The sequence below is a fragment of the Prionailurus viverrinus genome, chromosome C2, assembly GCF_022837055.1.
Source record: "Prionailurus viverrinus isolate Anna chromosome C2, UM_Priviv_1.0, whole genome shotgun sequence".
Taxonomy (NCBI): Eukaryota; Metazoa; Chordata; class Mammalia; order Carnivora; family Felidae; genus Prionailurus; species Prionailurus viverrinus.
The window spans coordinates 29301635-29327708 of NC_062569.1; the positions used below are offsets into that span (position 1 = coordinate 29301635).

Sequence of the window (26074 nt, forward strand, 5' to 3'; positions counted from 1 at the left end):
CAGAGTTTACTGAGTGAGATCCTGGCTCCAAGGGTGGAGGGTAGATCTGTGTGCACTGCTTCCTAAGTCAGTACGGTTCTCTCCTCAGACAGACATTTATTCTCCTCCTAGTTTACTAGAAAAGTGCTCATGCAGGTTCTGCACCATGAAAGCCTTTATAAATCAGAAATCACACAGTCCTATTTCTTTTGGCTTGTAGTCTTGCCCCATATGAATTAATTGCTAGTGTTTTAAAATAGAGATGTGATGTATGGCTTCTCTTGAAAAATTAGGGAAAAAATTTTTTGAGAAGATTTTTCAGTTTAAGGGAAAAAAAGACTCCTTTTCCTACTGACAATTGGCTAGGGCCTAAAAATACCATTCCCTTGTGCTTTCAAGTTCACCATAGTCACCACTATTCCCTATAGACTCCCAGGACTGAGACAAAGTGACAGGCTATAGTCAGGCTCACAATGTCGATCATAGGTTCAGAGGAAAGTGAAATATTTCTTGCTCAAAACTGACAAAATTTGGAAGAACGATTGGGAGAGCCACAAGTTTCAGGAAGAATTATAAGAACATCTATTTCTTTATGGAAGTGAAGGATATTCTTGTGTTAAACATGCAGATCATCTGTATGAAAAGAAATTGACTAAAAACCTTTTCTAACCCAAACTTAGCCCTGTGGATACATGCATCTATTTGTGACTTATGATGTAAGTGAGCCTGAGAAACCTTCATATTTGCTTTCCTGAAGTAACCCACTGCTCATGATACTCAGGCCCGGGGGTAACTTGCTGAATATCAGTTCCTTTCACTTTCCTGATTTTCTCTATCCTCACAAGACCAAGAACAGCAGTCTGTATGCCATTCGCTTGGGGGAAAGGGAGAGACAGAAGCAACGTACTAGATACACAGGAGGTGCTTCACTTAATTGAATTCTCTCAGTAATCTTTTTTTTATTATTTGTTTATTTAAGTTCAAGTTAGCTAACATACAGGGTGGTATTGGTTTCAGGAGTAGAACCCAGTGATTCATCACTTACATATAACACCCAGTGCTCATCCCAACAAGTGCCCTCCTTAATGCCCATCACCCATTTAGCCCATCCCTACACCCACTTCCCTTCCAGCAACCCTCAGTTTGGTCTATTTAAGAGTCTCTTATGGTTTGCCTCCCTCTCTGTTTTTATCTTAATTTTCCTTCTCTTCCCCTGTGTTCATCTGTTGTGGTTCTTAAATTCCTCATATGAGTGAAATCATATGTGTCTTTCTCTGATTGGCTTATTTTGCTTAGCATAATACTCTCTAGTTCTGTCCACATTGTTGCAGATGGCAAGATTTCATTCTTCTTGATGGCTGAGTATTCATTGTATATATACTACATCTTCTTTATCCATTCATCAGTCGATGGACATTTGGGCTCTTTCCATACTTTGGCTATTGTCAATAGCGCTGCTATAAACATTGGGGTGCATGTGCCCCTTCGAAACAGCATTTTTGTATTCTTTGGATAAATAACTAGTAGTGCAATTGCTGGGTCATAGGGTAGTTCTATTTTTAATTTTTTGAGGAACCTCCATACTGTTTTCCAGAATGGCTGCATCAGTTTCATTCCCAGCAGCAGTGCAAAAGTGTTGCCCTTTCTCTGCATCCTCACCAACATCTGTTGTTGCCTGAGTTATTAATTTTAACCATTCTGACTTAGGTGTCAGCCTCATTTACAAATGAGAAAGCTGATGATCAGGGAAGTTAAGTAACTTGCTTAAGATCACATAGCAAAGCTACTCAGTGGTAGGCCTGCCTGGTTCTTTTTCCTACAGCATGGTCCACCTGCTGCTCATTGAAATGCTTTCCCTGACTTACTACTTAACACATGACTTGAGCTTTTATTATGGGTTGATAAGGAGCAGCCATGCCAAGAATAAATAATCTGTTCATATTCCATGAATATGGAATGAATACGAGGAATTCCATCCTCATACTAGGATGCTAATGCTTATCAAAAATTGTCTAATGATCTTTTCTTAGAAGTTAGTGATAGAAAAGGGTTGTATTCCTGAACAAAATGCAAACTGTACCTCTATGCAGCCAGAAAAAAAATTATGCTATCTTTTTTGCATTTACTTCTAGGAAGCTCCAAGACAAAAGTATTATTGTTTCATTGCATTTTATGGTAAAATTGATTTCCACTTTGTCCACATAATTTGGGATCTCCCTTTCTGATATTATTAATGTGCTTTGATGTGTTAATCTGTTATACAAGTTGCATCTAGTAGTAAGCCTCCTCAGATAACTTTTTAAGGAAAACAAAGGTATAAATAACAACCTTAAAGTTCAACTTGTACCCATAAAAATAAATTCTAAATTTAATTTAAATAAGACACTGGATTTAACAAAAGGGACTATCTGAGTAATATCCCAAAGTCTTTGTTTCATTTCTAGCTTAGGGAAAGCACAATTCAGAGATGGTTGTTGAGCTCTGGCCTAATGTGTCATTTTCTTGTTTTCTGCTATTAGGTATTCACTCTGAGCACTTGTCTGCCAGGTACTAGGGCAGGTGCTTTGCATGTATTGACTGGTCTTTGCAGCAAGCATATCAAGTACCATTCTTACCCCATTTACAAACAAGAAATCCACCAATCAGAGAAGTCTAGAAACTAGCTCAAGGTCTCACATCTGGTAGATGTGATGTTGAGCAAAGACTGAGTTTTTGGTGTCTGTGTCCTCGCCTATAAAATGGAGATGTATGCCCCTTTCCAAACTTTTGTGCAGACCTGTGATGTTAGTTGTTATTTGAACTCTCCTGTTCTTCTCCCCCAACCCCCTTCATCATTTTCCCAAAGGGCACTATTATAGGTGTTGGCTGTTAGTTTAATCAGTTCTTCCTGAGTCCTAAAGAGATGGGGAGCCATTGTTTTGTTTTGTGCCAACTTTTATTATTCACCTCAATTGTTGGTCATCTTTATTCTTTGCCTCGCAAAATATTTTAAAGCTCATCTTAAATACAGTTGGTTCTCATAATTCATGGCAGTTATGTTCTATAAAGTTTTCATAAATACTGAATAGTAAATACAAGCCATTGCTTTTAGGGGAAATGAAGGGTTAGATTCCTGTGAGCCTGAGGTCACAGTTTTGTCAGTTGATCCATATGTAACCTTGTTTTCATGTGTTGTTGTTTAAAGACATCTTATGTAATATATATTATTAATTCATTAGCTTTGAACTCACAGCCAATAGCACCATAACTCATGCCTTGTTGCACTTAGGAGCCCTAGACAGCACTTCAGCACTGTGCTTGCAGGCCATTTCAAATAGAACAATAAAAAGCCCCCAAATGATAAAAACATAGTACTCAGTAGCCTATGGAAAGGATAATTGTTCACAGTATGAGAGCTAAAACAAGAAGACAAACATAAAGATAACGACAGATCATTGCCTTGTTTGACCTCAGCTGGGAACATGTGTTTTGGACAAGGCAAGCATGTATGCAAATGATTACTAAGGCACCATGAGGATTAATTTGGGGATTAGGAATAAATTTTAGGGATTTTAACTCTTTGCTTTTTGTAAGATAAACATTTTTTTCCTAGGTTTTTATGGGTTTTTTTTACTTATAGTTTTTGCTTTGTAATTTTTATGTAATAAAGTTTATGTTTTTCTTGTTGCTTCAAACTTTGATTTAGATTTAGCAAAGCTTCTCTACTCCCAGTAGAATTTGCTCTTTCTTCTAGTATTTGTATACATATTTTACATTTAAAGGTCTGGTCCTTTGAATTTATGCTGGTGTGTAATATTTGGAAGTTAGTACAATTTTATCTTTCCCATATTACTCTGCTAATCTCTCAATGTTTACTTAAAAGTTCTTTTTGCCTATTAATTTAATATGCTGCTTTATCATATAAATTTCCATATATAATTGGGTCTATTCATGTGTTAATACCAAGTTGGCTTGATTATGTAGTGGCCTTACAGTTTGTTTCAGTGTCTGGTAGGGCTGACAGTCCCTCTTTCCCCTGTCCTTACCTTATTGGGTTTTTGTGTTGTTGTTTTCCAGGATTTTCCTGGATGTTCTTCCTTATTCTGTATGAACTTGTTATTTCAAGTCAGTTTACACATCACATATCAGAGCTTTTCATTTGGCTCTTCATTACTTCTTCTCTGCTACATGAACATTTCTAATTGCAACATTTTAAGCGACCTATGAAAGAGAAAAATTACCCTTCCTGAATCAGTGGAATAGATAGAACTGTTCCATTTAAACCAAAGCAGGGAGAAGTAGGATTCTTTTAGGCTCACCTTCTTTAAGAAGTGATTCAGGTTACTTGTACCTCTTTGTTTTCCCTGAGCCTAATAGTCAGTGAGATCCCACCTGTGCCACTGTATCTGCATGTTTGGGCAAATATTTTCATCCTCCTCCTCTCTTCAGTCTCTTGGCTGTAAACTGTACTTTCTTAGAATTTCATCCCAGATATTAGTTGTCTTCCTTGGAGCTTCTAAATTATTCCCTGAGGGACCAGATACAATGAATGTTTCCTACTGTATGGTTAAAAAACAGCTTTAGATGGAATCTCATTGTGCCTCTCTGTCTATCCAAAGCACAACTACCCACCCAAGAGACTCAGGTGAGAAACCATTGTTAGAACTAAGTGAGTTTGATTAGGTCACAAAATGAATACACAAAATTCAGTCATTTTCATATAGAGGCAGTTAGAAGATAAAATGGAAGCAGAAATTCCATAACAGTGGCAAAAAAATATGTGTATATATATGTGTATATGTATATATGTATACATGTATATATGCATATAAAATGTATATAAAATGCCTAGGAATTAATTCAATAAGACTATAGAACTCAAATGAAGGAAAAACACTATAAAACTCCACAAAACTATTAACTATACTGGAATTAAAATAATAAAAACCCACACAAAAAAAACAACTCCACAAAAAGACCTAAATAAAGATTAATTTTGAATAAATACAAGCCATGTGGTGCTTATAGTTGGGATACCCCTGTATAACCCAGATGATACCAAGTGCCCAATTTATGAACTCAGCCATTTTATGGCTCTATTGTATATATTGTCGAAAGTCAAACAGTTTCTCAAAAATCTCTCAGCATTTTTAGAGATGACTGAGGGGCTTATGTTCTCCTTAATCAATATAAACTACAACTGTTTCTCTGCTCTCCTGTTATTTAATCATTTATTTATTCATTCATATATTTAATCACTTTACAATTGAGTGCTTGCTGTGTCCTAAACCCTCCATAGATGCCCACTAACTGTTGCTTAGGACTTCTATGGCTCCTTTCTATTCATGGCACCCTTGTCTTGGAACATAGTCTCTTCTGTCATTGCCCATCTGAGCACCACTGATGTAAGGCTGTTTTGTACAAGACTTTTGCTGAGATTTTTGAGGGTACTAGTGGTGGATAAGCATTGTGGAGGGGAAGAATAGATGTAGTGTATAAGTAAAAATAGCATAAAACAAACAAAAATTAAATGTTACACATCTTAAAGTTTATGGGTCATCCCCTCTGGGAAATTTCTCACTTTATCTTTTATTCTTGGGTCCCACCTACTCCTAACTTTCGGAATTGCCCTTTTTCTGTCTCTCAACATGTCTTGTGTATCCTCTCTTTAGCCTCTGATTTCTGGACTGCTTAGCCCCTATTTCCTACCTTAGAGAACTGAAATCTGTTATTTTTATAATGGAGAACAGTTGATCTCTTTTTCTCCCTCTTGCTCATCCAGATCACTTTCAGGGGGGCTTTAATTAGTCATTGAGCTATTGTGCCCATATCCAAAAAAGTGCTTCTTCTCACTCTCTGAAAAGAATTCTTTTGATCTTCATAGCTACAATTTTTAAAATTTTATTTTTCTCCTCACTACACTCAGATTTTGAAGAGATCAAGTCTTTACCAAATTAATAAAGTAAGTAGAAGATAATTACATCTATAATACCAATGATATTTTTTCTGGAATTTAATAAAATGATAAAGTTAATTTAGGGGAAAAACATACTCAAAGAACAAGATAAATCATAAAAAGTAATAATGGAGGACTAACTTTACCAAGAGTTTAATGTAAACAATGCTTATTATTATAGAAGAATGAACAGAGATGTAAAATGTAACACAAAGTCCAGAAACAGATCTAAAGGAAATAAAAAATACCAGAAGAAAATACAGGCGACTATTTATGTAATCCTGGACTAAAGAAGACCTCTCTAACCATGGCTGTGTGTGGATTGGTGTGTGTGTGTATCATTCTTACAAAAAGAAAATGATGTTTTACAACATGGATGGACCTAAGAAACATTATGCTAAGTGAAAGAGCCATATACAAAAACTATGCATTGTATGATTCTATTTATGTGAAATGTACAGAATGAGCAAATGTGTATAGCAGATTAGTAGTTGTCAGGGGCTGGGAAGAGGGGAGAAGGAAAATGACTGCTAATTAAACATAGGAGTTTTTGGATTTTGTTTTTTAGGTTTTTTTTGTTTTTTTTTTTTAAGAGTGATGAAAAATGTTCTGGAATTAGGTACTGGTGATGGTTACACAACTTGAATATATTAGTGACCACTGAATTGTATATTTAAAAGGCTGAATTTGGGGCACCTGGGTGGCTCAGTTGGTTAAGCAGCCGACTTTGGCTCAGGTCATGATCTCGCGGTCCATGAGTTTGAGCCCTGCATCGGGCTCTGTGCTGGCAGCTCAGAGCCTGGAGCCTGTTTCAGATTCTGTGTCTCCCTCTCTCTGATGCTCCCCCATTCATGCTCTGTCTCTCTCTCTGTCTCAAAAATAAATAAACATTTAAAAAATAATAAAAAATAAAATAAAAGGCTGAATTTAATAATACATGGATTATATCTCAACACAAACATTTTAAAGATAAATCTGTTCCACTTGGGATATTATGAGAAAATAGTGCAGCATGCCAGTAGGGAATGGTTAAAGAAAGCGTTAAAGAAAAAAATATTCAATGACATTTGTTAAGGATGGTGCGTCAGGCTCTATTCAGGACCTTCAGGACAAGTACAGGGAACCATGCAATGGGATATAACAGTTGGGGAGAGAGATTGGGCTCAACTCTGAACACAGCTTGGGCCAGTGGCCGTTTATAGCCAAGGATCAGGGTGGGGGTCAGTGGATGGAAAATGACTAAGAGGAAACATCAGGGGTAAAGGGTTTTGGCTAAACTGACCTAACAAGATTCTTGCTAAAGACAGGCCAGTAATTATCACCTGGGGCTTGATGGATACTGAGGGTGGAGGGTTCTGGTCAAACTGAGTTAGCAGGTGTTCTTGCTGAAACTAGGTGTTATAAGTGTGTGAATGGACCTAAGAGAAGGTCCAGGAGCCTGACTAAAGGATCTTTGTCAAATGTGAACTAAAAATTTTAAAAAGACAAATGATGAATAAACATATAAAATGCAAATTAAAGCAATAAGATGAAATATTTGCTTATTTATTGGCAAAGATGGAAAGAAATTATAAATTTCCATCATTGGGTAGGTTGTAGTGTAATGGATATTCCCACTTACTGGTATGGACAAAGGGTAATTTGGCAGTATATTTCAAAAGCCTTGTGTCCTCGTGGTTCCATTTCTAGGGATTTACCTTAAAGAAATACTGTGTGCCATTTAAAATAAAGTAGTAAATAGTAACACAAGAAAATTTTTCTGCTAGGGAGAAAAATTAGAATGTATAATAGAGGCGGCTCCTGACTGGCTTAATCGGTAGAGCATGTGACTTTTGATCTGAGTGTCATGAGTTCCAGCCCCTCGTTGGAGATGGAGCCTACTTAAAAACAAACTAAAGTATAATAGATAAAATGAGACAGATCGATAGAAGTGCATGTTGAAAGGCTGGAGAGATAGGTAATTTGTATTTCCTTATAGATTCTTATCTCTATTTCATTTAGCTTTATTTTCCAGATATTCTATACTGGATTATCTGTTATAACCAGAAAATAATGGAAAAATTATTTAACATAATACAACTTAACATGTGGTAAAGCTTTTTGGGTGGTTTTGTTTGGTGAACACCATAAAAGAAATGAGATAAGAAATTTTTTGTTTTTCCTGTTTCAAAACTAGAGATTCAGGAGAAGCTAAGTGGAAATCCTCAAAAGTTCCAGTCAGACTCTCACTCTCTAATTGCCCACATGAGTTTCCTTCAGTGGTGTATAGAGTTTCAGTATTTAACCAGTCGATGAATTGGTATTTGTATAACATAGACTGTTGTAAATTAGACTCTGATGGGGCCGACTGGATGGCTCAGCTAAGTGTTGTACTTTGGCTTAGGTCATGATCTCACTGTGAGTTGGAGCCCCGTGTTGGGCTCTGTGCTGGCAGCTCAGAGCCTGGAGCTTTTTCAGATTCTGTGTTTCCATCTCTCCCCAACCCCCCTCCTCCCCGCCTCCTGCTCATGCTCTGTCTCTCCCTCTGTCAAAATTAAATAAACATTAAAAAATTAAAAAAAAATAGTTGCTGGTGTATCCTTATTCCAAGAATTTTCCTCTTCAAAGTCAGGTATTTTAAGGATGGAGTTCTTTTTGATTGACTTGAATTATGTTCCCCAGGTGTAACAATTTTCTTCTCCTGATTTCCTAGACAGAATCATGAATAAACTGGAGGACAAGCAGGACCAGATGATACCATGAAGAGAAGTTTACAGGCCCTCTATTGCCAACTGTTAAGTAAGTTGATGTCACATTTCTTTTAGAATATACCAATGTTATTGTTTGTCCAGTGCCAGAAATTTAATACATTTTCTGGAGGAAGACCAGGGTTTTCTCAATAGAAAATTTTCCCTCTGTTTGATCTAGGTAGTTAAAGTGTCAAGCATTAAGTCATTCTATTGCTTTGGGCATCTGTTGTGATGTAGATTCCATTATAATAATACTAAATTGGCATGTTAATCATAGTTTATTTAAGGATGGGTGTCAAAAACATTATTGTTCTTGGTTTTGTGGCAGAATAAAGGGTTTTGGTATGACCTTCTGTAGGTTCCTTATGAAGAAGGAATGTTAGGCTGTGTTTTGTGGATTTTGTCACATAGAACTTGTTACCATTCAGTGACTATACAACCTTTAGTTATGTGTATTCTTAAATAATGAATGATTAAAATGTGATTTCTTTAGGTTTGGTGGTAGAATGAATAGCGTTTATGACTTTATGCATGTTGCTCATGTGTTTGGGGGGGTTGTGCCACAAATCTCTAGTTGGGATTGCAATTGTTAATGAACGTAAAAACCAATACCAATACCAGTGGTGGGTTTGATGTTCAGATTTACCCACTTAAGACAATAGACATTGCCCATTCCAGTCAAATCAAAGCCATCGGGTTGGGAAAACCTGGAGTTCACTGTGTTTGTCTGGTTCTTGCTGAGGTATAAAAAAGATCTATCTTTCCTACACTGGATGGTTCCTTTTTAAATTTAGCCAAGAAAATAACATAAGGAGAGATTGAGATGCAAATCACCAGTTGGCCCTTAGAATTTATCAGTTCAGGTTATGTTGCACTTCCAGTGCAAAGCACTTTATTTACAGAAAGTATTCTGGTTAGGTTTTTTAATTAACTTATTTCTGCTACTAAATTCTAATCCCTGAAACACAGATCACATCAGCCTCTTTTCAGCTGGTGAAATGTCACCAAATTATATGGACTCTTTCATGTTCTTTTTCCATGTATTCTATAGGACTGTGGGTTTGTTGCCTTTTTTTTTTTTTAATAGTAAGCTGGCTTGTTAGAAAAAAAGGCTTTACAGATTGAAGAAGCAGTCAATCAACTAATGATTAACTCTGCCTTGATGGGAGAGGGATCATTTAAAGGTTAAAAAGGATTATACACACACACACACACATACACTCCCCATCAAGAAGGGAAAGCAAGCTTTGTAGGCAGAAGAAACAGGAAACAAAAAAGAGCTTAGTAGATTTGGGAGGCAGCAAAATGTTTGTTGAGTTCATCACCTATGCTGGTTGTATGCCCCAAAGTTCAAGTAATATTAAAAGGTCATGTATTATTTGAAAGGCATCAGGTAAGTATTATATGAGTCAGAGATCAAGTGTTGGATGCTAATGAGGTCCATCCTCCCAAGTAGAGCCTATACGAAAGCTGAAAGAGTTTTCCTCAAACATCTGGATAGCTGCAGAAGTCAACTTTGTCTTAACAGTTTGATTGTTTGCAGACTTGCCTTGAAATGCAAGCAGCCCAGAGTAAGTAGTTTCCTGCTAGTTAGGAGGTAGGTGGTAGTGACCCTTAATAAACCACCCTGGTTACTAGGTAGCTGACTGTGGGAGTCCAGCTTTGTACAGAGCTGGAAGGGTGGAGCACTCGGGCACTGGTCAATTAGTCTCACTTCAGAGAATGGTTTTCACAAGTTCATGGAGATGAGGGGTTGTTATTTATAGCATTTTTTTTTTCTCAAGAGAATTGGATATTTTGTAAAACCTTAGCTAAAACTCTGGCACAATTCACACTCAATAGCTCGTATGTGTCATGGGTTAGCCAATTATTAAATTACGCCTGGATTAAAGTTATCCACAAACAGTATATTTTTTTCAGTGTCTAAAACAGACTTGAGAACTAGAGTTCTCTAAATATAGACTTACCATGTTATTTTATGTAATTCAGCAAATTGATGTTTTTAATTTGGGGGGAAACCTGGTAGAGTGTTCTGGTTATATTTTGTTCCCTAACAAACCAGCCCAGAACTTTGTAGCTAGAAACAACAACAGTCACATATATTGCTCATGAACCTGCAATTTGGGCAGGGGTTGGCGGAGACTCCATAGTGTCTAGGATCTGGGCTGGAGGTTGGACAGCCTGGGGCCTGCCAACATCTTTTTACCCTGAGGCCTTTTCACATGACTAAGTGGGGGCTTCATGTGAGGCAGCATAGTGGCCTCATGGTAGTCAGACTTCTTGTATTGCAAATCATGACTGTGAGGCCAGGGCAAAACCTACAAGGCCTGTTATGAATTGGCTTGGAAACCTAAGAGTAATAATTCAGTCACACTGTATTGGCCAAAGGAATCACTTAGACCAACCCTTATTCAAGGGAAGAGTTATTGAACACCAGCTCTCAAAGGGAAGATTAGTTAAGAATTTGTAATCCTCCTTAGTCTACTACAGAGAGTATTTGTTTAAAAAAAAAAAGCAACTACTTACTAATGGACATGAGTGAGTTCATGAGTCATCTTTATCATCAAAGAAGCCACTCCCTCTTGAGTGCCTACTGTATTCACAGACATCTGCCTATTAGTTTATATCATGTCATTCATTCCAGAGGCAAATGCTTCAAGATAAAGAAGTGTTAACCGATGAGTAAGTTAAGGACTGTCCCAGGGTGACCAAGTAGTGAGTGATGGAGTTGGAATTCACATCCAAGTCTCTGTGATCTCTTTGTTCACACCTGTTTTTTCATCCTGCCTGTGTGTCTCCACCACATACAGGAAAAATCAGTAGTGTGACCTCTGTGCTGTCCATATGGCTGGTTAGAGGTGTTCTGACCCGTCGTTGGTAAAGTTTGCATCCTATTAATGATGACAGGTGAAGCTTTAAGAAAAAAATCCAGGCTTGGGGCGCCTGGGTGGCTCAGTCTGTTAGGCGTCTGACTTCGGCTCATGTCATGATCTTGCTGTTCAGAGTTTGAGCCCCACGTCAGGCTCTGTGCTGACAGCTTAGAGCCTGGAGCCTGTTTCAGATTCTATGTCTCTCTCCCTCTCTCTCAATCTCTCTCTGCCCCTCCCCCGCTCATGCTGTTTGTCTATCTCTCAAAAATAAACATTAAAAAAAAAATCCAGGCTCTCTCTGGTTCATTGCATCACAATCAGTAGTCATTGGGGCTTATGTGTGTCTGATAGGGGCTAAGAGATGCAGTCTTTGGCAGACTGTGAAATTGAGATTTTAATATTTTACTTGTATTACAACTGACTGTGTCTAATTTGTTTTATTTGTTGAGCTCTATTCCACAGTGCAGCATTGAGTGTTTCGTCCTGCCAGTTTTAGCTCTTTGGTAAGGTTTAACACATTTTATATGATACTTTGAAACAACTGAAATCTTGAGGGTGAGGGTGGTGGTGAGAACCTTCACAGTTATGTAAAAATCAAGTGCTGCATTCATTTTTCTTTTTTACACCATAAAGTAAGTATGAAGCTAATGCTAAGAATACCTGAGTTTTTGAGTGGCAGACCTTGGTTCAGATCCTCACCCTACCACTTAGTAGGTGGCTTATGTTAGGGAAATTACTTTACCTCCATGTACCTCATGTAAAATGGGATATGACCACCCATACATAAGATGGTATTGAGTGAGATAACACAGCACATACAAGACCTACAGTAAATGTCAGTTTTCTTACCAGGTCTTCTGTCTCCAAGAGAGAGGTACAACCTAACCAGGATCTCTACTGTAACATTTACATGGGACTTTCTGATTCACCAAACATTTTCACAGAATTTAATCCTCAGGATATCTATTAAGGCAAGAGGGACATTAATTATCATTAGTCACATTCTACAGAGGAAAGAGTTGACATGATCAAGACTGCTTTTCCCAAGCTATATCACAATTTTATATTTAAAAAAAAAAGAATAATGGAAAGTAAGGAACATCATCAAAAACCTTTAAGAACATGACACTGCTGGGGAGGCACTGAGTCCTGAGTTAGCCGATTTGATCTTTGCCTAAGTGCTAGATACTTTGCTACTTGGTTAACAATACCAAGATAATTATTATGAGCTTATGAAAGTAAGTTTTTACATACCAATATCTATTCAAATTAAAGTTGTTCGGGTAGAGTCAAGGAGTGGTTATATTTAGTAAGTTAAGTGTTGCTCTATAATCAGGTATTTGTATTTCTTGAATCACACTCTGTATTATTATTGATATATCTTGCTTGCTGTTGAATGTCTTGCATATACTGAATTAACTGAAGTTGACTCATGTGTTCTGCCTTCATGGTTTGTTTCTCCTGATAAGTGAGAGGAAATTTTTCCCTAAGATTGAGGAGGGAGAGTTGATATAAATCGTAAGTTTAGGTCAGTTTAGATCCAAACGAGTATTGAGTCCAGAAACGTAGGCTTTTCTAGATTTAACAAGCAGTCATAAACATACTGCAGTATGGACACATATGAAATGAAAGATGTTCATCTCCTCCACTGCCATTGAAGGTGTCTTCCCTTGCCTTTTACTGCTTGTTCATAATATCCACAGACAGTAACAGTGTGGCAACCATGGTTAAGGGTTTGGATTCTGGATTAAGACTGCTTGGGTTCAAATCCTGGCTTACCACAAATTCTTTTCCAAATGATTTTTACCCCTTCCCATACAAAACATACCAGTTGAGCGTGCCTTCACTGCCAGTAGCTGTTGGGCTATCTGTCTACCACCCCTTGCAAATCTGTCACTCTTGAGGCTACTAAAGATTCTGCTCTTGTTGAAATAAAACAGCATATCCTATATAGTAGCTAAGAGCAATTTATTAGCCTGCATTTCTCTCATGCTACCACCAGTGGCTATAATAATGGTAATAACACATTTGGTATTCATTCAGCCTTATGGAAATGGATACATCCGTTTCATCAAAACTGCGATTCAGTATTTCAAGCTAGATTATTCTGATTGGCTTTCATCAGTGTTTCTCAAACTTGGCTTTAAACTGGAATCACCTGGAAAGCTTTTAACAATCCCCTTGCTCAACCCTACCCTATATCAATTAAATCAGAATCTTTGGGGGATGGAGTGGAAAGTGTGGCAACTGGACATCAGATGATTCTAATACACAATCAGAGCTGAGAATCACTGGCTTACAGCAATGGTTTTAAATTTAGTCATGCAACATCATCACCTGAAGACTTGTTTATACACAGATTGCTGGGCCACACTCCCAGAGCTTCTGATTCAGTAGATGTGGGGTAGGGACAGTAATTCGTGCTTCTAAGTTTCTAGTGATGCTGAAACTTTGGTCCAGGGATCACACTTTGAAAATCACTGTCTTAGACTTAAGAAAGGCTATCCTGGAGCAACAGGAAGCTTTCAGCTTTCATGTATCACTTGAGCTGCCTAGTGGTGAAATGGATCTTGGAACAAAAGCAGGGTGAGTTAGAAATGAAAAGGAAGGGAGAGATGTCAGGGCAGGAACTAGCAGAATCACAGTGTTGTAGAAATAGGAAATATTAGAATTTGAAGTTTCATGTTACTCTTCATTGTACACTGGAAGTTGGTTTTTACTCTCAACAATGCCAAAGGCACAAAGAGTGGACTAAGTAGGATTATATATAAAGCAAAGGGAAAACACAAGAATGGCCCTGGGGCCCATTTCGGAACTCGATTTTGTAAGACTATTTCTTCCTCAAATCATGCTGGATAATTCTTTTGCAAATCATAAATTTGAGGTTGGATTTTTTTGTTTTTGTTATGAAAAGTCTTGCAAATGTTCTCTAGAGAAAACTGGTTTCTTTCGTTCTGAAGAAAAATTCATTCACAGAGAAAAATTGAGGAAGTTAACACTTTCAAATGTGACATTAACCCAGGAAGTTAGGCATCCTTAATAGGTTCTGCATCCTTAAATGTGTTATATTGATTTAATGTCTTTTACATTTTAAGTTGTGATTTTTAAATTTGCATAAGTCAACGAACTTTTATGCAGATTAAACAAACCTTAATAAGACCTTCTCATTGTAACCAATTCTAGTGAAGACTGAAGAATAAAATATTTTAAAGAAACAATTTTATGACTTTTGAGTACTTTCTATTACATGGTTGGCAGGAATGTAGATGAGGGAAGTCATGCTCATGCTTGGGAGAACTGTTGACACTCAAATTTAAATGTTAACTCTTCATGAGTAAATTCAGTTTTCTATATGAAAGTACTTTTGCTAAAACATATGGTGGGAGAGAGCACAGAATTTGGATTTAAAGGATATACTTTGAACTCTCACTTCTGTTACTAATTATGGGACTTTGCAAACACTTAACCTTCCAGAGCCACTTTATTTTCCTTAACTACAATACACGGATAATGAGTATTATAATATCCTTGATGATTATTGTGAAAGCTAAATGAGAAGGGTATAAAAACATTTCATAAATTGCAAAATGCCTTCTAAATATGAGTTGCCATATTAATACTGTCCGTAAATAACTTGTTTCTTTTGTTGTTGTACTGTACTGTTGTTTAGCAAATCCTGTTTAAAATTTTTAACAAAGAAATGTGAAAGACAGTCTAGCATGTCCTCACCCAGATTCCAACTAAGTAGAGCTCTCGTGAGTGCACATAAACCTCATTAGTGGGGGATTTTAACAAGGGTTTCTAGCTGATCAGGAATTGGCAAAATTTTGGAAGATTGTTCTGAATAAGGCAAGGTTGAACAGAATTATTTAAAGTTTATTTATTTATTTTGAGAGAAAGAGCAAGCCAGAGAGGGGCAAAGAGAGGGAGAGAGAATCCTAAACAGGCTCCACGCTATATCAGCACAAAGCCTGATGCAGGGCTCGATCCCACAAACCATGGGATCATGACCTCAGCTGAAATCAAGAGTCAGATGCTCAACCAACTAAGCCACCCAGGCACCCTTTGAACAGAATTTTTTAAATGAAGAAAAAGGATTTTTTTCAACACCTTCGTGTTGGCTTTGTAATAAACCTAATCTGAAAGTTTTCTGAAATGTGTAACCATTGCCTTTACAAATGTGATGGACCCTGGAGACTCTTAGGCTAGGGTCCAAGAAGCTCCCAAAACCTAAAACACACTGCCCTTGCAGTGTTGTCTTTCATACCTCCCTCTCCTGTTTACCCCTACCCTTTCCCTTCCTTTTTTGGGGGGTTTCCATCACCAGGCTAGGCTCTCTCTTCTCTTCACTCTTCTCCGTCAGAAGTTTTTGAGCCTTTCTTCTCAAGAAAGGCTTTATCTGCTGCAGGCGTCCTAATAGCCTCTCACAAAGTGAGTTCCTTGCCTTTGCTCTGACTCCACCACAGTATCCACAGTATCACTCATGGTATCCTGTGAGCTGTGGTCAGTCTCACTACTCACTTGTTTCCTGAGCATCTTCAATTTCCCCATCTATGAAAGTATGACTGCCATAACAAGTTATTACCAACTTGGTAGCTTAAAACAACAGAATTTTTTCCTCTCACAGTTCTGGATGCCAGAAGTTAGAAATCAAGGTGTCAGCAGGGCTGCACTTCCTACAAAGGCTCCGAGGGAGAACCTTTCCTTGACTCTTCCATTCTAGTGGCTCTAAGATGTTCTTTGTTTGTGACTGTATTACGCCAGACTCTGCCTTTGTCCTCACATGGCCTTCCCTTCTTCCTTGTGTCTCATAAAAGGACATTCGTCATTGGATTTTGGGACCAACTGGATAATCCAGCATAATCTCTTCTCAAGATCCCTGAGTTCATTACATGTGCAATGACCCTTTTTGCCAAATAAGGTCACATTCACAGGTCTCAGAGTTAGGATGTAGGAATAAACTTTTTTTTTTAATTTAAATTTCAGTTAACATACACTGCAATATTGGTTTCAGGAATAGAATTCAGTGATTCATCACTTACATACAGCACCCAGTGCTCATCACAAGTACCCTCTTTAGCACCCAGCACCCATCTAGCCCATCTCGTACCCACCTACCTCTGTCAACCCAGCCTTTTCTCTATCATTAAGACTCTCGTGTCATTTGTTTCCCTTTCTTCGCTTCCCCCTCACCCCACTTCCCATAATTTTACCTGTTTTGTTTCTTAAATTCCACGTATGATTGAAAGCATGTGGTATTTGTCTTTGTCTGATTGACTTATTTTGTTTAGTATAATACTCTCTAGCTCCATCCATGTCATTGCAAATGGCAAGATTTCATTTTTTTATGTCTGAGTAATATTTCATTGTGTATATATACCACTTCTTCCTTATTCATTCATCAGTCAGTGGACACTTGGGCTGTTTCCATAATGTGGCTAGCGTAGATAATACTACTTAAAATTTTTTTCCTAATATTTATTTTTGAGGGAGAGAAGGAGACAGAGTGTGAGCAGGGGAGGGGCAGAGAGAGAGGGAGACACAGAACCTAAAGCAGGCTTCAGGCTCCAAGTTGTCAGCAGTCAGCACAGAACCCAATGCAGGGCTTAAACCCACAAACTGCAAGATCATGACCTGAGCTGAAGTTGGGCGCTTAACTGACTGAGCCACCCAGGCGCCCCTGTAGATAATACTTGTATAAACATCAGGGTGCATGTATACTTTTGAATGAGTATTTTTGTATTCTTTGGGTAAATATCTAGTAGTGTGATGCTGGATTGTAGGGTAGTTCTATTTTTAACTTTTTGAGGAATCTTCATACTCTTTTCCACAGTAACTGCACCAGTTTGCATTCCCACCAACAATGTGAGAGTTCCCCTTTCTCTGCATCCTCGCCAACATGTGTTGTTTCCTGAGTTATTAATTTTAGCCATTCTGACAGGTATAAGGTGGTATCTCATTGTGGTTTTGATCTGTATTTCCCTGATGATGAATAATATTGAGGATCTTTTCATGTGTCTGTTTGCCATCTGGATGTCTGCTTTGGAAAAGTTCATGTCTTCTGCCCATTTCTTCACTGGGTTATTTGTTTTTTGCATGTTGAGTTTGATATGTTCTTTATAGATTTTGGATACTAACCCTTTATCAGATATGTCATTTGCAAATATCTTCTCCCATTCTGTAGGCTGACTTTTAGTTTTATTGATTGTTTCCTTACTGTGCAGAAGCTTTTTATCTTGATGAAGGCCCAGTAGTTCATGTTTGCTTTCATTTCCCTTACCTTTGGTGACATGTCTAGTAAGAAATTGCTCTGGCCAAGGTGAAAGAAGTTGCTGCCTGTGATCTCCTCTAAGATTTTGATGGTTTCCTGTCTCACATTTAGGTCTTTAATCCATTTTGAATTCATTTTTCTGTATAGTGTAAGAAAATGATCCAGTTTTATTCTTCTGCATGTCACTGTCCAGTTTTCCCAACACCTTTTTTTGAAGACATTGTCTTTTTCTTATTGGATATTCTCTCCTGCTTTGTCAAAGATTAGCGGACCATATAGTTCTGGGTCCATGTCTGGGTTTTCTATTCTGTTCGATTGGTGTATGTGTCTGTTTTTGTGGCAATACAATACTGTCTGGATGACTACAACTTTGTAATATAGCTTAAAATCTGAAATCGTGGTGCCTCCAGTTTTATTTTTCTAAGGATTGCTTCAGCCATTCAGGGTCTTTTGTGGTACCATACAAATTTTAAGATTGTTCTATCTCTGTGAAAAATGCTGGCGGTATTTTGATGCAGACTGTATTAAATGTATAGATTGCTTTTGGTAGTATAGACACTTTAACAATGTTTGTTCTTCTAATCCATGAGCATGGAAGGCTTTTCCATGTCTTTGTATCTTTTTCTATTTCTTTCACAAGGGTTTCTGTAGTTTTCAGCACACAGATCTTTTACCTCTTTAGTTAGGTTTATTCCTAGGTATCTTATTATTTTTGGTGCAGTTGTAAATGAGATTGATTCCTTGATTTCTTTTTCTGCTGCTTCATTACTGGTGTATAGCAATGCAACAGATTTCGACACACTGATCTTATATTCTGTGATTTTGCTGAATTCATGTGTTCTAGTAATTTTTTGGTGGAGTCTTTCGGGTTTTGTATGCAGAGGATCATGTGATCTGCAAATAGTGAAAGTTTGACTTCTTCCTTGCTAATTTGGTTGCCTTTTATTTCTTTGTGTTGTCTGATTGCTGAGGCTAAGACTTCCAGTACCATGTTAAATAGTAATGGTGAGAGTGGACATTCTTATTTTTTTCCTTACCATAGGGGAAAGGCTCTCAGTTTTTCCCCATTGGGGATGATATTAGCTGGGGCTCTTTCTTATATGGTCTTTATGATGTTGAGATATATTCCATGTATTCCTACTTTGTCAAGGGTTTTTATCAAGAATGGATGCTATATTTTGTCAAATGCTTTTTCTGCATCTATTGACAAGATCGGATGGTTCTTATCCTTTCTTTTAGTAATGTGGTCTACCACATTGATTGATTTGCAAATATTGAACCAGCCCTGCAGCCCAGGAATAAATTCCACTTGATCATGATGAATAATTCTTTTAATGTACTGTTGAATTCGATTTGCCAGTATTTTATTGAGAATTTTTACATCTGTGTTCAGCAGGGATATCAGCCTATAATTTTCCTCTTTCAAAAAATTTTTGTAACATTTATATATTTTTGAGACAGAGCGCACAAGCAGGGCAGGGGCAGAAAGAGACAGACACACAGAATCCTAAGCAGGCTCCAGGCTCTGAGCTGTCAGCACAGAGCCTGACATAGGGGTCAAACTAATGAGCCGTGAGATCATGACCTGAGCCAAAGTTGGATACTTAACCAACTAGCCACCCAGGTGCCCCTATAATTCTCCTTTTTAATGAGGTCTTTGTCTGATTTTGGAATCAAGGTAATGCTGACCTCATAGAATGAGTTTGGAAGTTTTCCTTCCATTTCTATTTTTTGGAACAATTTGAGAAGACTAGGTATTAACTCTTCTTTAAATGTCTGGTAGAATTCCCCTGGAAAGCCATCTGGCCCAAGACTCTTGTTTGTTGGGAGATTTTTGATTACTGATTCAATTTCTTTGCTGATTATGGGTCTGTTCAAATTTTCTATTTCTTTCTGTTCCAGTTTTGGTAGCTTGTATGTTTATATGAATCTGTCCATTTCTTCTGTATTGCCCAATGTGTTAGCATATAATTTCATAGTAGTCTCTAATGATTGTTTGTATTTCTGTGGTGTTGGTTGTGATCTCTCATCTCTCCTTTGTAATTTTATCTATTTGAGACCTTTCTCTTTTCTTCTTGATAAGTTTGGTTAGGGGTTTATCAATTTTGTTAATTTTCTCAAAGAACCAGTTTCTAGTTTCATTGATTTGTTCTACAAGATTTGTTGTGTTGTTGTTGTTTCTTTATCATTTATTTCTGCTCTAACTTCATTAGTTCCCTTTCTCTGCTAGCTTTAGGCTTTATATGCTGTTTCTTTTCTAGCTCCTTTAGGTACGAAGTCAGGTTGTGTATTTGGGACCTTTCTTGCTTCTTGAAATAGGCCTGAATTGTAATATACTTCTCTCTTAGGACTGCTTTTGCTGCATCCCAAAGGATTTGGACTGTCTTATTTTCATTTTCATTTGCTTCCATGTAGTGTTTTAATTCTTCTTTAATTTCCTGGTTAACCTATTCATTCTTTAGTAGGATATTCTTTAACCTCCATGTATTTGAGGACTTCTTAAATTTTTTTCTTGTGGTTAACTTCAAGCTTGATAGGGTTGTGATCTGAAAATATGCATGGTATGATCTTGATCTTTTTGCACTTGTTGAGGGCTGATTTGTGACCCCAGTATGTGATCTCTTCTGGAGAATATTCCATGTGCACTTGAGAATGTATATTCTGCTGCTTTAGGATGAAATGTTCTGAATATATCTGTTAAGTACATCTGGTATAATAGGTCATTCAATGCCATTGTTTCCTTGTTGATTTTCTGCTAAATGATCTGTCCATTGTTGTAAGTGGGGTGTTCATGTCCCCTACTATTATGGTATTATTATTGATGAGTTTCTTTATGTTTGTGATTGATTTATATATTTGGGTTTCTCTATGTTGGGGGCATAAATATTTACAATTGTTAGATCTTCTTGATGGATAGACCCCCATTAAGTATGATATAATGCCCTTCCTCATCTCTTGTTATAGTCTTTGTTTTAAAATCTAGTTTGTTTGGGGCACTTGGAGAGCACAGTTGGTTAAGTGTCTGACTTCAGTTCAGGTCATGATCTCGGGTTTTGTGAGTTCAGGCCCTGCATTGGGCTCTGTGCTGACAGCTTGGAGCCTGGAACCTGCTTTGGATCCTGTTTCTCCCTCTCTGTATGTTTCTCTCTCTCTCTCTCTCTCTCACTCTCTGTCTCTATCAAAAATAAATAACCATTAAAAAATGTTTTTAATAAGTAAAAAAATAAAATCTAGTTTGTCTGATATAAGTATGGCTATTCTAGCTTTCTTTTGCCATCTGTTAGCATGATAAATGGTTCTCCATCTCCTCACTTTCTACAATTTTTTTTAATGTTTAGTTATTTTTGGGAGGGAAGGAGGGACAGAGAGGGAGGAAGACACAGATCCAAAGCAGGCTCCAGGCTCTGAGCTCTCAGCAGAGCCCGACATGGGGCTCAAACCCACGTGGGACTTGAACCTGTGAGATCATGACCTGAGCTGAAATTGGACACTCAGCTGACTGAGCCACCCGAGTGCCCCTCCATCTCTTCACTTTCAACCTTCAGGTGTGTTTAGGTCTAAAATGAGTCTCTTGTAGGCAGCAAATAGATGGATCTTGTGGTGTTGTTGTTTTTTATCCTGATTTTGATTGGAACATTTAGTCCATTTACATTCAGAGTGGTTATTGAAAGGTATGAATTTAGTACCATTGTGTTACCTGTAGAGTTGGTATTTCTGGTGATGCTCTCTGGTTCTTTCTTGTCTTTGGTCTTCTGGTCTTTTTTCTCCACTCAAAGAGTCACCATTAAAATTTCTTGCAGGGCTCATTTAGTAGTCATAAACTCCTTTAGTTTTTGTTTGTCTGGGAAACTCTTTATCTATGCTCCTATTCTGATTAACAGCCTTGCTGGATAGAGTATTCTTGGCTGCCTATTTTTCCCATTCAGCATGTTGAATATATCCTGCCACTCCCCTTGGTCTGCCAAGTTTCTGTAAACAGATTTGCCATGAAACTGACCTGTCTTCCCTTGTAGGTTGATGACTTTTCTTCCCTTGCTGCTTTCAGGATTCTTTCCTTATCTCTGTAATTTGTGAATTTGACTATGATATGTCGTGGTGATGGCCAGCTTTTGTTGAATTTAATGTGAGTTCTCTCTGCTTCTTGGATTTTGACGTCTGTCCACTTCTCCAGATTAGGGAAGTTTTCAGCTATAATTTGCTCGTATAAACCTTCTGCCCCTTTCTCTCTTCATATTCTGGGACTCCTATCATATCAGTGTTACTACATTTTAATAAATCGTTGGCTTCTGTAAGTCTGCCTTCATGATCCCTGATCTTTGTTTCCCTCTCCTTTTCAGCTTTAATATTTTCCATAATTTTATTTTTATTTTCTATGTTGCTAATTTGCTCCTCTACCTCATCCATCCTTGTTTTTATGCCTTCCTTTTGGGTTTACATCTCAGTTATAGCATTTTTAATTCCAGAATGACTAGATTTTAGTTCTTGTATCTCTTTGGAAAGAGATTCTCAAGCCCAGCTAGTATCCTTATAATTGTTTTAAATTCTAGTTCAGACATCTTACTTCTATCTGAATTGATTAAACCCTTTGCCATCATTTCTTCCTGTTTTTTTTTTTGAAGTGAATTCCTCTATCTTATGATTTTGGAGGAGGAAAATACCGTAATAATAGAATGAAATATAAGTTTTAAATTTTTTAAAAAATCAAATAAAGGAAGCTATATCTTAGGTGGGTTTTAGTCTGCTTGTTAAGATCTTAGGTGTGTTTTAGTCTGCTTGTTAAGAGAAGCTTGATAGAAAAAAGAAAAGAACAGAAAAAAATTAAAAATTAGAAAAATTAAATATAATAAAATAAAAATTTTGCTCTTTCTGTATCAAAGAAAACAAAACAGAAAAAAACTGATCAAGCAAAAAAAAATAAAAAATAAAACCCAAATGAAGCTAGATCTGCTTTCCCGTAGAACTGAAACTATGCAGCAGTCTATTGTACAGTAGACTAAGCGCATGGAAAGGATTTTTGCTGGTGTTTGGGGGGAAGGGGCTGGTGCTCTGATTCTTAGGTCAACTTGCCCTAATGGAGATGTGCCTGGAGGGTACAGGGAGTAGAGCTGCCTCCTCCACTTGTTGGCACTATTTAGCTCACTGGGGTGCATCCATGTTGGGCTAATACTGAAAATGGCTTCATCCTCCTCTCTAGTCTCTAGAGCGTGATGTTTGCACCCTCACAGACATGCGGTGAATCACCCTTCCTGTGTCTGCCCCTTCCATCAGCTCCTTGCCTTCCCCCTGCCTATCTGAGCTGTCTGCCTACCAGGCGGCACCTCCCTCCATCCAGAGTTTTATCTCAGGCATGGCTGTATTTCAAAACCCCACACTTCAGAGACCCCAGCAGCTCGGACCCACAGTGATCCTCTAGTGATCCCGACATTGACTGGTGCAGGCTTATCTTAGGAAACAGTCATGTGACTGCACAGTAGCAGCAGCTTAGAGTTTATGGTAAATCACAACACACAAGCAGCACCAGGGTTTGCTGCCCTCAGCCAGAGTCTTTGTTCCCATATGGGGAATGTGGCAGCTTGATGGCACCTGCTGGGTCTTTTGCCTGTGGAAAGGCTGTATCACCTCTACCAAATGCACTCCAAGAAGGGGAAGTGCTTCTCCCCTTGCAACCAAGGGGATCCTTAGATCCTGCTGCCCACTCCCGGGGCTACATCATGCTTCCTCACCAGAGCACCACCAGGCACAGACCTCTGAAACTTCAGACTCTGCTCCACTGTTTATAAAAACTGGTGATATTGAAACCCTCTCCTTTTTCCCCTATCAGTGGTTTGGGGAACCATTTTTTTGTGCAGTCCCCTGCGCATTTTTACTCTTTCCATCTATCTGCTTTCAGGAGAGTGCTTCTTGCACAAACCCAATGGGCTGCCCACTCTCCTACCCTGCCCGCCGGTCTTTCTGCTCTCCACACAAAGGGCTCCCTTCCCTCTACAGCACCAAGGCTCTTCTCTCCCCCAGTTCACCTCTCTGCACTATGTACCTCCTGTGTTCTCTCCCTCAAATTATGCAGATTGTTCTGTTAGTCCTCAGATCAATTTCCTAGGTATTCAAAATGGTTTGATGTTGATCTAGCTGTGTTTGAGGGATGAGACAAGCCCAGGGTCCCCTTACTACTCTGCCATCTTAACTACTAGTGTCATAACTTGAGAGACCATCATTCAACTGCCTATAGCATAATATTCCTGTATTTTATAGAGTCATTAATATAAGTACAGTGCCCAGTTCAAAACAGGTACTCAGGGGGTGCCTGGGTGGCGCAGTCGGTTAAAGCGTCCGACTTCAGCCAGGTCACGATCTCGCGGTCTGTGAGTTCGAGCCCCGCGTCGGGCTCTGGGCTGATGGCTCAGAGCCTGGAGTCTGTTTCCGATTCTGTGTCTCCCTCTCTCTCTGCCCCTCCCCCGTTCATGCTCTGTCTCTCTCTGTTCCCAAAATAAATAAATATTGAAAAAAAAAATTTAAAAAAAAAAAAAAAGAAAAAAGAAAAAAGAAAGCAAAAAAAAAAAAAAAAAACAGGTACTCAGTAGGGAGTGGTTGTGGGTCCAAGAGTGAGTACGGTGTGAGGAAATGAACTACTGAGTTTGGTACAGCTTTTTTAATAAAAGTTTTACCATAAAGTAAGGGCAAGAGAAGACAGTAGTTGGTAGTAGACAAAAGGCTGAGTGTTTAAAAAAAAAAAAAAAAAGAGTGGTTTGGGCTGGTATAAAAGCTCCCAGGAAGGTTTTACTATAGGGCTGTGAGCTTCAGAGGACATGAGGTGCACACTGATGGTGAGCCCTCAAGGCAGGAACAGATCCAGATGTGATTCCCATGTCTATATGTAACTGGTGCCCAGGGTATGTTTCTAACCTTGCCAGTGAATACTAGTGCTGGGTACATAATTGTGCCATGTCTGATGAGAAGAAGCAAGAATGAGATTCCTGTGTCCTCTCATCAGTGAGTTTGTTTAACAGTGAGTATAATGATTTCCCTGAGATGTTCTCTCAAAGTCAAACAACTGTCTCCCCACAGGACAGAGCTCAGGCTATGTGCAAGCTGCTGTGAGGTCTGCTAATTATAAGAGGGCATAGGAGAGAGCACAAGAGCCCTTTGAGATTAAAAAAAATGTAGTTTACTTTGAAATTCCTTGGTTAGATGAAGAAATGAGAATGTGCCCACTTTCCCCTAAAGGCAGAGAAGCAAGGGTTCAGGAGTTACCTAGATAAAAGACCATGCCCTGAGTACCTGCTAGGTCATCCCTAGCATCCCAGGTTACAACAAAGAGATGAATAAAAAGGGGAGAGTTGGAAGCTGCAAAGTGGGGCACTTAATAAGGGTGGTAATTTATTAAGATTCCAACTCTGGCCTGCAGGTCATTATGAGGCATGAACAGCCCCCCAGGGTTAGGGAGTGCCAGCTTGAAAGGAAGCTTGAGTAGCTGGGCAGCTTTCTTGTCTGAACACATGGGGTCACATCTAAGCAGCTTACCATGGCATAGGAGAAGTCCTGAAGGTGGAAAATAAGGCTCAGAAAAATGCAGTCATATTATTTCTTTGATATCTTATTGTTATTTTGACCTGTGGTAAATCCAGAATAATTGAGCTAAAAAATAAAACCTAATTCTTAAATAGCTTAGCTCTAGAAATTCAATCAGGGGAAAAATGTCCCACATTTCACTGTTGGTCTCATATTGTCAAGACTCATTCTCTTTTGGTGAGTGTCACGGGTTGGGCTCCCTGGAAGACCTTAAGCCCTTAGATAAAGAGTCTTTGAGCCCTTAGACAAGCAACGTGTTAGGAAGCAGTTCCCAGGAAACCTACAGGAGCATGGGAAGTGGGCATGAAAAGGAAAAGAGGCCTAGCAAGGATACGATATCAAGCAAAGCCCCACAGAGGCCAACATGAGGTTAGTTTCTCTTGTGAGCTCTGGTAAGAGTGCAGATCACACCCCATCATGAGGGACAGAGATACAACATTGTATTCCTGGATCTGTGGGTCCTTGGATGTGCCAGGCACTGGTTTAAGCAGTTTAAATTAGTGACATAGCTGGCCTTGCCTCCATTTCTGCTGCTGCATCAAGTTTCTGGCAGTTGCCTGCAGGGGGGCCCACAGGTGGGGACCAGTGTGGGACTAGGCATGAACTATGTGAGCACAACCTTGAATCTGACACCCAAGAGAAGGGCTGGAATAGTAAGGATGGAGCCAGGGATTGAAACTGGGTGTTATGTAAACCCTTAACCCCAACCTTCTCACCTTGGAGA

At 38.6% G+C, this 26074-nt stretch overlaps 1 protein-coding gene, 1 long non-coding RNA gene and 1 other non-coding gene across 7 annotated transcripts in view; 2 read left to right on the forward strand and 1 right to left on the reverse strand.

The window, feature by feature from the left end:
- TMEM108 (transmembrane protein 108) overlaps positions 1-26074 on the forward strand; it is a 366497-nt gene that overhangs the window by 184072 nt on the left and 156351 nt on the right. For 2 of the 5 annotated variants that reach the window (XM_047876363.1, XM_047876365.1), the window contains exon 3: positions 8607-8692. In XM_047876363.1, the coding sequence (XP_047732319.1) occupies positions 8653-8692 (40 nt within the window). In that variant the 5' untranslated portion in view covers positions 8607-8652. Of the gene's footprint in view, positions 1-8606; positions 8693-11962; positions 12017-26074 lie in introns of those variants that run through there. The other 3 variants (XM_047876366.1, XM_047876364.1, XM_047876367.1) reach the window with 2 other exon arrangements.
- Positions 1-26074, reverse strand: part of LOC125175624 (uncharacterized) — a 115312-nt gene that overhangs the window by 20115 nt on the left and 69123 nt on the right. The window contains exons 3-4 of the long non-coding RNA XR_007155906.1: positions 12363-12476; positions 4005-4179 (exon numbers count right to left, since the gene is read on the reverse strand). This is a non-coding gene — a long non-coding RNA (uncharacterized LOC125175624). The remainder of the gene's footprint in view (positions 1-4004; positions 4180-12362; positions 12477-26074) is intronic.
- Positions 25771-25982, forward strand: LOC125175903 (small nucleolar RNA U89). The gene has a single exon (XR_007156062.1). It is a non-coding gene; the product is annotated as a small nucleolar RNA U89 (small nucleolar RNA).